Source organism: Scardinius erythrophthalmus, assembly GCF_964197995.2.
Source record: "Scardinius erythrophthalmus genome assembly, chromosome: 5".
Lineage (NCBI taxonomy): Eukaryota > Metazoa > Chordata > Actinopteri > Cypriniformes > Leuciscidae > Scardinius > Scardinius erythrophthalmus.
The window spans coordinates 49,689,070-49,701,388 of NC_138225.1; the positions used below are offsets into that span (position 1 = coordinate 49,689,070).

Sequence of the window (12,319 nt, forward strand, 5' to 3'; positions counted from 1 at the left end):
ATGCCGGCACCTTCAGCTCCGTCTTCCTCCCGGCTCCACCTTCGTCCTCAGTCCCACCGGCTAAGCCGCAGTTGTCAGTCTCCCTGGTTCCTCCTCGGATGCTCGTCGCCACAGCTCCACCTCGGTCTCCAGTGCCATCGAAGTTGTGTGGGTGCTTCGGCTCATCATCTCCAGCAGCTCCATCTCCACCGGTCATCCCTAGGGTGTTGTCTGACAAGTTTTCACAATGGCTCCTCCCTCCCTCGACTTCACCCTGGCTGGTCTTTGAACCAACATCTGGCTCCTCTTGCTCCTGGCTCCCCCCACCCTCCACATTGTTTGTTTAATAATAATAATAATGCATTTTGGTTAAGGTGCCTTTCAAATCACTCAAGGTCACCATACATCATGTCGCAGCAACAATAACAATATTAAATTAAGAGATAACAGTAAATAACAATGGCAATAGAATAAACGATAAAAAAGGGGAGAGCAACAATTACAAACATGACAACTTAAAAAATAAAATAAATAGAATAAAAAAGTACTAGATTTGAGTGCACAAAGTAGGCTAATCATGGAGGATAAGCAATTCTGAATATATACGTTTCAAGTTTGACTTTAAATTGAGTTATCGATTCTGAATTACGGATGTTGACTGTGAGAGAATTCCAAAGGTGAGGAGAAGCACGGCTAAAGGCCCTATGGCCCAAGGTGGTTAGGCGAGCAGAAGGTGTATGGAGGAGACCCAATGAAGAGGAACGGACAGTTCGAGAAGGGGTGTAGGGCTGTAAGAGATCTGAAAGGTAAGGTGGAGCGAGGTTTTGAAGAGATCTGACGCTGGTGGGTAATGTTGTAATTACAACGTGGCAAATGTACATCCAGATTGCATTCATACTACTATATAGAACATACTTTTTTAAAGTAATAAGTACCTAAGACAGTATGCGATTTCAGTCGCAGCCTTGGTTTCTCCCATCACTACTGGGATGTTTGTGGCAAAGGCAGTAGGTGTGCGTCCATTACCTCTCCAGTTCTCTCTAAACCTTTGAAAACAGGCCTACAATCAAATATGTGGTTGTGATTACATTTTATTTAAATCATTCAATCGTGTTTTAATGCTAAATTCCTAATGCAGAACCAGGCAATTATTTGCCCATAATTCTGATGAAAGACGTAACAAATTAATATCAGTAAAGTGGTGTATATTATAAAATATATTAAACGTAGAAAATGTATAAATCTTTTATATTTGTATATTTTATTTATACAAAATATAATATTAGTATAATATTCACCATTTTAGAATAATATCCATATATAATTGCAATTCAAGTCTCCATCCTTTAGCATACTTGATTCAAAATTCATTTTAGTGCACAGGATGCTCTTTTTCATCGTCTTCTGTGTGCAAGGCTTGTGAAACTAGCTTTGTGGTTTCCTGCGCCAAATAATGTCACCACAGTGTATCCTTTTTAACGCTTGAGCTGCAAAGTTGATCATTGTATCCTAGCCTGCCAACGCTGTACACCATGGTATTTCATTGCTACTTAAAACAAGAACCCAAAAGCTTGAGCTCCGAAGTCGACCCATTGAGCTCACTCACAACACCCCCCCCCCCCCCAAATTAAAATATAATAAAAAGACAACAATAACAATAAGATGCATTAGAAACAAAACTTAAAAAAATTAAAGTAAATACCGGTCAAGGTTTGACATTAAAATTTAATAACTACAGGATATGGTGTTGTCATTGGAGATAACATACCATTAGAATGATCAAAGCCAAATAAGACAAAAACAGAGAAATACCACATTGCTAACACCTCAGGTCTCACAAACCCTTGAAGACACAATAGTGTTGTTGTTTTTCAGGTAAATACTCATGAATGACCATATCTGTGTGTGTATTTATGCGTTTGGGGTTATTAATAAACATTTCTCAGATGTTTTTTTTTGTCTTCATATTTTGGCAGTCCATAGGTGCACAGACTTTTCTTTCCCCTCATAGAGCTTCATGGCCGCCTGTCAGTTTGTGAAACAGCTCCTCATTCAGGATGTCACTCTGCTCTCGTCCTCGTGTAGACATGAAGATGTAGCCACCGATGTACTCATGGACAATCTTACAATCTGCAGTTACACAGCTAAATGCGATGTTCACATTGCCATCAAACTCAATGGCAACCTGGTACAGATAGGGAAGGGATTCATTATTTGACAGTGATATTTGATATCAATCCGAGAGCTTGGAAGAAGCTTTTGCACTACAAAAATCTCATAATACACATAAAGACAGATTACCTGTTTGATGTCCCAGTTGACATTCCATTGCCTCATGGTGTTGTATCTCCAGGTTTTCACAACATCTCCAACACTCAGGTCAATACGGATTAAACGATTATTGGCAATGCCGAGCACCTCATCCTTGCGGCAACCCTTAAACCTGCATTTATGAGGACAGAAATTGTACATGCTGTTTCTGATGTCACTTACAATCTGATTGTAATTGATTATTTTGCTTAGATTCTTTTACTCAGCAATATCATTATTATTATTAATAACATTTTCTGTTAGCAAATGGTATCAAAATGTATATTGTTTTCTAAATAGTTAAAGGTAAAGTGTTACATCAAACAGAATAGAGCACAGTTGGGTTTAGGTTTCTTTCATTTTCTCAAAATGAGAAATTTAACTTTAAAGGGGTGTATTTCACCCAAAAATGAAAATTCTGTCATTAATTGCTCGCCCTCATGTCATTCCAAACCCATACGACTTTCATTCATCTTTGGAACACAAATGAAGATCTTTCAAATGAAATCTGAGAGATTTCTGTCCCTCCATTGACAGCTACACAACTACCACTTTCAAGCCCCAGAAAGGTAGTAAAGACATTAAAGTAATCCATGTGACTCCAGTGGTGCAACCTCAATTTTATGAAGCGACCAAGTGCTTTGTTTGCGCAAAAAACACAATTTACCACTTTATTTACAAAATATTAATCTCCAACGCGCGTTCACGAGAGCACCACGACACGTGTGTGTTGTGTTGAAGTGAGAGCAGACGTTGTTGCGTGAATGCACATTGGCTTGAAAGTGGTAGTTGTGTAGCTGTCAATTGAGGGACAGAAATCTCTCAGATTTCATTTAAAATATCTTCATTTGTGTTCCGAAGATGAACGAAAGTCTTTCGGGTTTGGAACGACATGAAGGTGAGGCATTAATGACATCATTTTTGGGTGATCTGTCCCTTTAAATGTTTCAAGACAGACCTACTTTAAGGTTATAAATGGATGGTACATATTTCTGTTGAAGCCATTAATCAGCGGGAAAATAAATGTCATATTATTTGTGTTAGGATCTGAACCTGGCCCTCATGCATACTATAAAATTACACCATTAGACTACCATGATTCACAGTCTTAAAAAGAAGTGGTGCATGACAGGCTCTACCTACAAACAAGTTTTACTAAACTCACCTCACTACAATATAAGAGAGGCCAAAGTCAGGCAGAGCCTGCCAGATCTGAAGGAACTTCTGAATGGCATCTGTTAATGAGATCTGAGCTACATTCTGATAGGCCTCCAGGATTCTCGGCGTGAGCTGAACAAGAGAGAAAGGGAGAGAGAGATTAAGTTCAAGAGGAACAAAAAAAAGCAGGGATGAAACGTCACACTCAAGATTAATAATGCAGTAATTAACCAGTTCAAGTGTATTCCAATGACCCAGAAACGTGGTACCTGTTTGGGTTTGTACTTCTTCTGGTAGCGTGGAGAGACGAGGCTGTGTGTATTAATACTCTCATCTGTCTGAGCTGTGTTATTACTAGGTGTGGTTTTCTGCATGGCCAAGAATGACTGGATGCTCTGCACCTCACTAGAGAAGGAGCTGTCAGCCAAAGTCTTGCCTTTCGAGGCCAAACGACATGCTGCCATCCATCGGCTGTACTGTTGCTCCTACGAACAAGACAGAGTCAGAGTTTTATTGCTATTTTAAAACCAAACAAAAAGGATATCTTCTGATGGGATTTGGTAGAGACTGGATCCAATATTCCTGGCATGTCAGAAGGATCTAATATTTTTTTAAGCTCTACAATCTAATTAGGTTCACAATGTTTTTAGGAAACACACCCCTGTACATTCTACTGAATGTAAACCCACAGAAAACGAAACTAACAAACACAACTGATATATAGTGACAATTGTGTCAATCCCTGAAAAGTAACTACGTTACTTAGTTACTTTTATGGAAAGTTATGCGTTACATTACTTTTGCATTACTTTTTCCTCACTTGGGCTGGGCTTGCTTGTTTTTTAAATAACAACAAAAAAAGTTATATTTTAGGCAAATGTAAAGGTCCCTTCCCACCAAAAGTGAAATGAATAAGCCTCAGGCTGAAGGAAATGCAAATTCACACCTGTACAGAAGAGGGCACCGCTCAAACAAACCTTTCAGCTGTGCTGCCATTATGGATTGCAAAAGAATAGGGTGAAACAATTTTTTTAAAAACATTTTTGCTTATTAGTATGGTTAAATTGGATAATCGAAGGTCAGCAGCAAAGACATTATTTAATAAAGTAAGATTAAATACATAAAGTATATTTGTGTAATTTAACATGTTTAATTATTGCAGGTTAGCATAATATTCTAAGTTTGCATTTAATTTTCTTTTATTTTGAGGAATTTTGTTAAGAATTTTATTATTCTTTTATTTTGTTTTTGTGCAAGTGAGATGAGTAAATGCATGCTAACATTTAGTCTAGAACTAACCATCACATTCACACAGCGCACACAACACCTCAACATGGGAACAAGAAACGGTAAATAGATAAATGGGAAAACAAAGTAACTTGCGTTATTTATTTGAAAAAGTTACTCTGATATTTTATTGTAAATTTAAAGTAATGTATTACTTTGGTTACTTTCTAAAAAGTAATCTGATTACATAACTCGCATTAATTGTAATGCACTAAACCCCAACACTGCTAGTCAATTTTGAGATTTTAGGCTATTTTGCTTCCATAACTACTTCTTTATGACTTCTTCATCTTCAGAATAGTGGTAAGAAAACCTAAAAAATTTAAATTTCAGTGTTTGTTTTATTACACTATGTCTATGATGTTTTCAGTTATAATACATATAATGGCAGTTTTCTCCAAAAAAAAAAAAAAAGGTTTCAGTTGGGTTCTATGTAGAATCCCTAGGGTTCTTGACTTAATTTAAAATAACACTTTATGAGAATGCTTCATGTTTAACAATTTCAATTTCTTCTAGTGTTAAAGTGTGTTTACAAGCTGCTTAATTCATAAAAAAAAAAAAATAAACACAATTAATTAAATAAAACTAAATCCATAAAACCATCCCATGCTGGGAACCCTTAAACGATTCTATATATGAAGCGATTGACAAAACCCTTTAGGGTTCTATATAGAACCTTTACATTACATTTACATTACACTTTATGTGATGAGTCGCTGCCATGTGGTTGGCTCATTAGACGTTTGCATTAACAGACAGGACTAAATTGGCCACTCCCTAGATGCTCCAGCCATTGAAAAAAAACAAAATTGGCTAACCAACACATATGAGTATACATACTGATGTCATAGCTGAGCTGTTGTACACAGATAATCATTGACTTACATGCTCACAGCGCAAGTAGACCTCATTCATGCCCTCTGGCCCGGGTATCAGCAACCTGATACAAAACTTCTGCCCAGCAACACTTACATCAGGGGCCACCTCGCAACCTGTGTTGATGAGAGACTTGTTGTGCGTCTGTGTGACAAGTACATACATGTTTTAATAGATGAGTGTGTGATCACCTTTAAGGTTCATCTGTTGAATTGGTTCTTTACTGCTTTCCTCTTTACTCTTGTAGTAGGAGATGGTTGTATCCTTAAATGTAAACCAGTATTGTTTATATCCTTTCAGTGTCAGCCTCTTCGGTCTGAGAGAAGGTAAAACCACAGGGATATTAGTCGTAAAACGTGAGGGCTGTTTTTATAGCACTTTTCACAATACACGTTGTGAATACGCACTGTGGCAAAAAAGGAAAAACTTCCCTAGATTCCTTTGGCTACACAGTTTAAACATAATATCTAAATTATCTAGCTATGTTACTATATTGTCAGAACTGAATATGTGTCTGAATTGAGTTTCCCACAAAAAAAAAAGTGAGGTATGCATGTTGGAGGGGGGCTGGGATTTGTGTCTTACCTGAATATTTTCAAGTAGTCATGTAGTTCTGGCGCTGTCATTGTTTCCTGTATGGACATTTGAGATGTTAGAGATGCCAACAGTCATTTCACATGACCCATACATCTAAGTGACTTTGTGACTATCACCAAAATTATGATATTGGGATGGTTTGAAACATCAAATTACTTTTCCAATATCATCATATTTTTTTATGATATGTCTCGAGTAAACAAAGAATAAATAAAACCACTGTGAACTGTGACAAGAGTATTCATAAATATCAGTTTTGGGCAAGTTTTCACATCTGGTTTTATGTTATTTAATACCGTTCATTCATTTCCTGACAATACGGGCTTTTCTTTTTTCTTTTTCTTTTCTTTTTTCATAGATGGTTTTGTTTTCATAATGGTTGTATTGCTGAAATCATGCTTAAAGGTCATCTAAAAGTCAACATTTGTCAAGACTTGGGTTGGATATCTGTCATCTCTGCCTTTTCTTTGCATTGTTTTTGTTTCCTTTCTCCACGTGGTGGCAGAACACAGCTGATTCTCATCAGCCACTGGTTTCTGACCTGTTTTTGCTTCTCTCCTTGTTACTTGTTCTATATCTATGCTCGCGCTATGCTTGTTTTGTTAACTTCATCCTGATCCTGTAGGCCTGTCTGTCTGTTTTGTCATATGCAATTGGTGTAGTCTTGTCCTTGCATTTATTTTTTGTGAGAATTTAAATATGTGCCTGTTCTCTATTGTTAAAGGCATGTGTGTATGTCACGAAACTGACCAGCATGTCGTCTGCACTGCTCTCTCCTTCCATTTTCACTTCCAGGCACTGTAGAGCTGAATCTAGATCATCCATAGCCGGACTGGATGCCACAAACTGCTCCGTTAGAGACACTTTCCCAATGTGGTACTGATGTGATCACACACACACACACAAAAAAGATCATAAAAACTTTCTGAATAACTGAATAACTTTCACTTAAGCTTCAGTTGTGTTTAGATAGATCATTGTTCATGAGTATGATGCACTGATATCTGCTCTCCATCACCTATACCTGTAAGGCAGCAAAGACCATCATCTCTTCTTCTGTGCATTCAATTTCTTCCAGCAGGAGGGCCCACCTCGCCTGCTCATACAGCTGTGTCAGGCGCACCACATCAGTCTGATAGGTACATATCAGGATCAAATATTTCATAATTTATATGGGGGAGAAGAGGACAAAAGAAACATTATTTAGATTTGAATGTTTATGAAAAGTTTTTGTTAAAAAATAAGTATTGCTGTTTTTACTGTCTGTAGATTATGCATTTTATGAAAAATACTATTTAAAAAAAACTTGACATCATCAAAGTCTGACCTCTTTAAGTAGAAACAGAATTAAGTTTCCAACCAAATAAAGTGTTTTATATTTACATTGATAAATTCTGTTGCTGGTGACAAATCTGAGTTATCCCTGTTTTACAGATTATCGGAAAAAAATATTTAACCTAAATAATGTGATGGGTTGTAATGATATTTACTGGTTAAAGCTGTTTTTTGCTCATTTTGCACGTATTTGATGGTTATTTGGCCAAACACTATGAAGAACAGACTGAATGGCGTCATGCCTACCTGTGGTGTGATGTCGTGAAAGCTGTAGTATTTGAAACGCAGTTGGAGTTTATCATTTTCTTTGACTCCCTGTTGTAGGAGAGAACGGGACGAATCCAACCACCTGAGCAGAGATATTATCATTACAGCATATTTTTTACAATGCGCACTGTATACAACTGTAGCTGGGGTCATGTATCGACTGATAAAATCCTAAATGTGCAGGTACTGTGTGATGGGATCAGACTGGTATCACACTGATGGTTGAACACTGATGAATAGACTGAATGAATACCATATTCATGTACTATGGTATTTACATGTTACCATAATACCTAAAAAAGTACTGCCATGGTAAATGTCCAAAAAATATGAAATTACCATTGGACCATTACTGCTTATAGTAAAATGGTGAGCAGTTCAAGTTTAGAAAATGCACAGTGGATTCAGAAAGTATTCAGACCGCTTTATTTTTTCACTATATGTCATAGCCTAATGGCGAATTTTTTTCAGAGACTAGGGTACTCGTCAGGGTAGAAGGAAATCTGAATGCAGCAAAACACAAAGATATCCTTATTGAAAGCCTGGTCTAGAGCACTCAGGACCTCATACTGGGCCACTGGTTCAACTTCAAACGACCCTAAGCACACAGCCAAGACAATGCAAGAGTGACTAAGGGGCAACTCTGTGAATGTCATGTACTGGTCCAAACAAAGCCTGGACTTGAACCCAATCAAACATCTCTGGAGAAACCTGGAAATGTGGGTCCACATCCAACCTGACAGAACTCAAGGGGATCTGTGGAGAAGAATGGCAGAAAATCCAGGTATACAAAGCTTCATCATACACTCTTAAAAATAAAGGTTCTTTATTGGCATTGGTGGTTCAGTTAAGTACCTGTAGCTCTGTGAAACCACTAAACGATTCCACTAAACGTTCTTTATAGTCGAAAAAGATTTGATAGATTATTAATGTTCTTCACAACAAGAACTGTTCACTGAAAGGTTCTTTGGGGAGCCAAAAATGGTTCTTCTATGGCAGGGATAGACAACTCCGGTCCTGGAGGGCCACTGTCCTGCAGAGTTTAGCTTCAGCCCTGATAAAAACTCACCTGCCTGTATCTATTTAGTAAACCTGAAAACACTGATTGCCTTGTTCAGGTGTGTTTAATTAGAGTTGGAGCCAAACTCTGCAGGACAGTGGCCCTCCAGGACCGGAGTTGTCTATCCCTGTTCTATGGCATCACTGCAAAAAAAAAACTTTTGGACTTGAGACAAAGGCTCTAAAAAAAATGAGTATCTTTTAAATAAATTTGCAAAGTTATCACAAATCTGTTTTTGCTTTGTGCTATATGGTGTTTTGGCATAAGGCTGCACAAAGCAAAATGTGAAAAATGTATGGGTTCTGAATACTTTCTGAGTGCACCGTAAAGAACATTTTCACACACGCAATATTCAGTATTTCATTGAATTTAGTGGCCCTGTATACTGCATGTTGCCTTTAGCGTATTACTCTACCTGCTGTTAATTTGTGCTTTCTCCATTACATTAGTTGTCCGGTACATTTTAGCAATGGTCTCTGGGGCCGGGGGAGGCTGACTGACCGCCAGCATCTTGTACACAGCCTCAGTTTCAGGAGATTCAGCATAGAAAGCAGGCATGCCATTGGCAAGCTTCAGGATGGTGCCTGCAATTGCACAAATTAGCAAATATATTTTAAAAATAATAATAATAACTAAACATCCAAATTTAATTTTAGAGCAGATTTACATGAACTTTACTTGAATTAATAAATAAATTGTGCCGGCATTATAATGATGAAAGGTGTTTGTACTGTGATATACACATAAAAGTTCATTCTTTTTTCACTGCAAGCTCCTGCAACCAAGACAAAATCCTTGTGAGTGTGTTTGTGTAACCATAAATTAAAATAAAGGTCATTCTGTTTCCATTTCTGATTGTAGCAACAGTTAAGTATGCTAAATAAGTCCTTTGGTTTGGTATTTTGGAATTGGTTTGGTATTAATATTTTCTGTATATGTATAGCTCACTTGAAGGAAGTGGTGAGCAGGTGATGTCATACTCCTCTGCCTCAACATCTTTATCTTTCTTTTTCTTTTTCCCTTCTACTGGCCAAAGTAGCGATAGTTCCTCTGGGTGGCGAATGTCTAAAAAAGAGAAAACAAATGTAATATACAGGTGTCATGCTGTAGTTTTCAATCAGAAATGTTGAAGCATCATTAAAACTATTCTTTAAATAGTTTAAATAAAATTAAACCACGTTTGGTGTGGAACTGATGTAAAGCTTCCATCTATTGTAGACACTGACTGTTTCTTGCACAGGTTACCGGAAGAACGTTTGTTCATAACTTTGACGGAACCTTGCCAGAACACTGGCCAAAGTTCTGAGAAAGTTCCCTGTTAGCTGGGTAGATGATCTCAAAGCCAGAAGCTCATCACTCACTCAAGAGTTTGCAAATGCCCATGACGGTGCGGAACACAGGGCTGGAGAAGCAGACTCTCAGGCGGACGCTGATGGCGTTGGGCATTAGCAGCCGCAGGGGCTTGTGTTGGGGCGTGAGGAAGAGTCGGGCGTCTGCATGAATTCCACATTTATCCAGCGTCCAGGACGGTTTCAGCAACCACTGCTGCTTCTGCTCCCACCACAGAGCGTGATCGGACCAATCCCTCTTTATTTCTACAGAAGAGAAGAAAATTCTGTCATCACCCTCATCTTGTTTAAAAACACATTTTGTGTGACACACAAAAGAGGATGAAGAATGTCTCAAAAAAAATTAGAGCATTTGGTGATGTCAAATTTGTGACGTTTGAATATGTGCAAATATTAATGGGTTGGGAAATGGCAGAGATTTTCAAAAAATGATATTATTTACTCATCCTCATGTTCATATGTACTACTTTTAAGATACTTTTTTGTTCGTTTAGTTGAATGTTTCAATCCAGTTGCTGTTCATTGTATGCTCTCGTTGAACAGGGTATAGTGAAAATTGACTTTGACTTTGTTTGGAAAGACTTGAGACTTTACTTAAGCCCGGTGCACACTGTACAATTTATAATTTAATCCTTTACAACTGTTGCTTGTCAGACTGTACGAACATGATCCCCGCTGTGAGCCGTGTCACACTGTAAGATCTCAGTGTTCATTAATGTCAGACTGTGAGGCAGGCAAGAAGCGTTAAAAACGGACGCATGCAAGAAGACTCATCTGGACTTTTTCATCATCGATCTGTGACAGGTTCGATGACTGTGAGCTGCATTACATGCAGGATTTGGTAGCACTTTTTTTTGATGGTCCCTTAAATTTGCAACTTCATGACAACTAACTCTCATGAGAGTATTAGTAAACTGTCTGCTTGATATTTGTCCACTCTTTATTGTAATGCTCCTCCAACAGACATTCTGCTGACTATAAGTAACTTTGCATGTACATGTCAACTTATTCTAAGCCTAACCCTACCAGTCAACGAATACTCTACTAACACTCTAATGAGAGTTAGTCGACATTTAGGTGCAATATTAGCAGTGGTGTGCCGTCAGAGCCAGCAGGGCCTTCTCTGCTGGCCCTGTCAAAATAGAAAAATATTTTTTTTTTCTAAAATTAAATTAATGTGTGTCTGAACATGTCTAAATTCAATTACTGTCTATCAGTACGTTACGATTATATTTCCAGAAAGAATATGGTTATTTTTTGTGAGTCTGAGCTAAACGCAGCTCCGTGGACCAGCACTAATAGTATAGCTAGCCTTCCGTTGAAGCTGCCGTTTTCCAATTGATCATAACTTTGACTGACGTGTTTTATCAGCCAATCAAATTGTGATGCGTATGACAGAACGCCCCAGAGGCCCAGCGATGTGTCGACGGCTAGCCCGCGCTGATGTCATCGACATGGGTGGGCAGATACAATACATGTTTGTGTACAATAACAATTTTCAGGAAAAATAACATTACGATGTCCAGAAATAAGTTTCATTAGTACATTGGGTCATTTTGGGCACATCTGTCATTCTAGATTTACTAATTTTGTTAGTACCGAGAATTTCCACGTAAGTAAATGCATTGATAACTATGTACATTTTGTATTCTACGATGGTCTAGTGGTAGAACTTTTGCCAAGCGTGTCAGTGGTTCTGGGTTCGAATCCACGCTCGTATATTTTTTTTATTTTTATTTTACCGAATATGTTCATCAGTGGTTGTATATCAAGCAGGGCGTTTGTGTGCATTTTGTTTTGTAAGATTTCAACGAATAGAAAGTCTCCGCAACGGCGATAGATTGAAGCGCGCATCTAAGTGAAAACTGTGCGCGAGCCACAAGAGAACACTCTATCCGCGCCACTGATAACAGCGGCAACGAGCACTCAGCTTGAACACATTTCAGCGCTAGAATGCATCTAATTCAACAAACGAAAATGAATGTCCTGCTAGTTAACCGGAGATGTTTTATTTATTTGTATTAGGTAACTTACATCCGTGCGCGAGATGTTTCAGCTCAGCTTTTATAATGTACAGTGGTGTGAGTGTGCGCTGAGGTTG

General features: G+C 38.1%; 1 protein-coding gene across 1 annotated transcript in view; it reads right to left on the bottom strand.

Moving 5' to 3' along the window:
* Nucleotides 1-1,670: 1,670 nt before the first annotated feature.
* fermt3a (FERM domain containing kindlin 3a) overlaps nucleotides 1,671-12,319 on the bottom strand; it is a 14,909-nt gene continuing 4,260 nt past the window's right edge. Inside the window, exons 4-16 of the mRNA XM_081365380.1 lie at nucleotides 10,231-10,464; nucleotides 9,818-9,934; nucleotides 9,285-9,453; nucleotides 7,789-7,891; nucleotides 7,232-7,339; nucleotides 6,958-7,086; nucleotides 6,196-6,242; nucleotides 5,802-5,926; nucleotides 5,620-5,726; nucleotides 3,717-3,932; nucleotides 3,455-3,579; nucleotides 2,281-2,422; nucleotides 1,671-2,164 (exon numbers count right to left, since the gene is read on the bottom strand). Coding sequence (XP_081221506.1) covers nucleotides 1,985-2,164; nucleotides 2,281-2,422; nucleotides 3,455-3,579; nucleotides 3,717-3,932; nucleotides 5,620-5,726; nucleotides 5,802-5,926; nucleotides 6,196-6,242; nucleotides 6,958-7,086; nucleotides 7,232-7,339; nucleotides 7,789-7,891; nucleotides 9,285-9,453; nucleotides 9,818-9,934; nucleotides 10,231-10,464 — 1,802 coding nt within the window. The 3' untranslated portion in view covers nucleotides 1,671-1,984. The remainder of the gene's footprint in view (nucleotides 2,165-2,280; nucleotides 2,423-3,454; nucleotides 3,580-3,716; nucleotides 3,933-5,619; nucleotides 5,727-5,801; nucleotides 5,927-6,195; nucleotides 6,243-6,957; nucleotides 7,087-7,231; nucleotides 7,340-7,788; nucleotides 7,892-9,284; nucleotides 9,454-9,817; nucleotides 9,935-10,230; nucleotides 10,465-12,319) is intronic.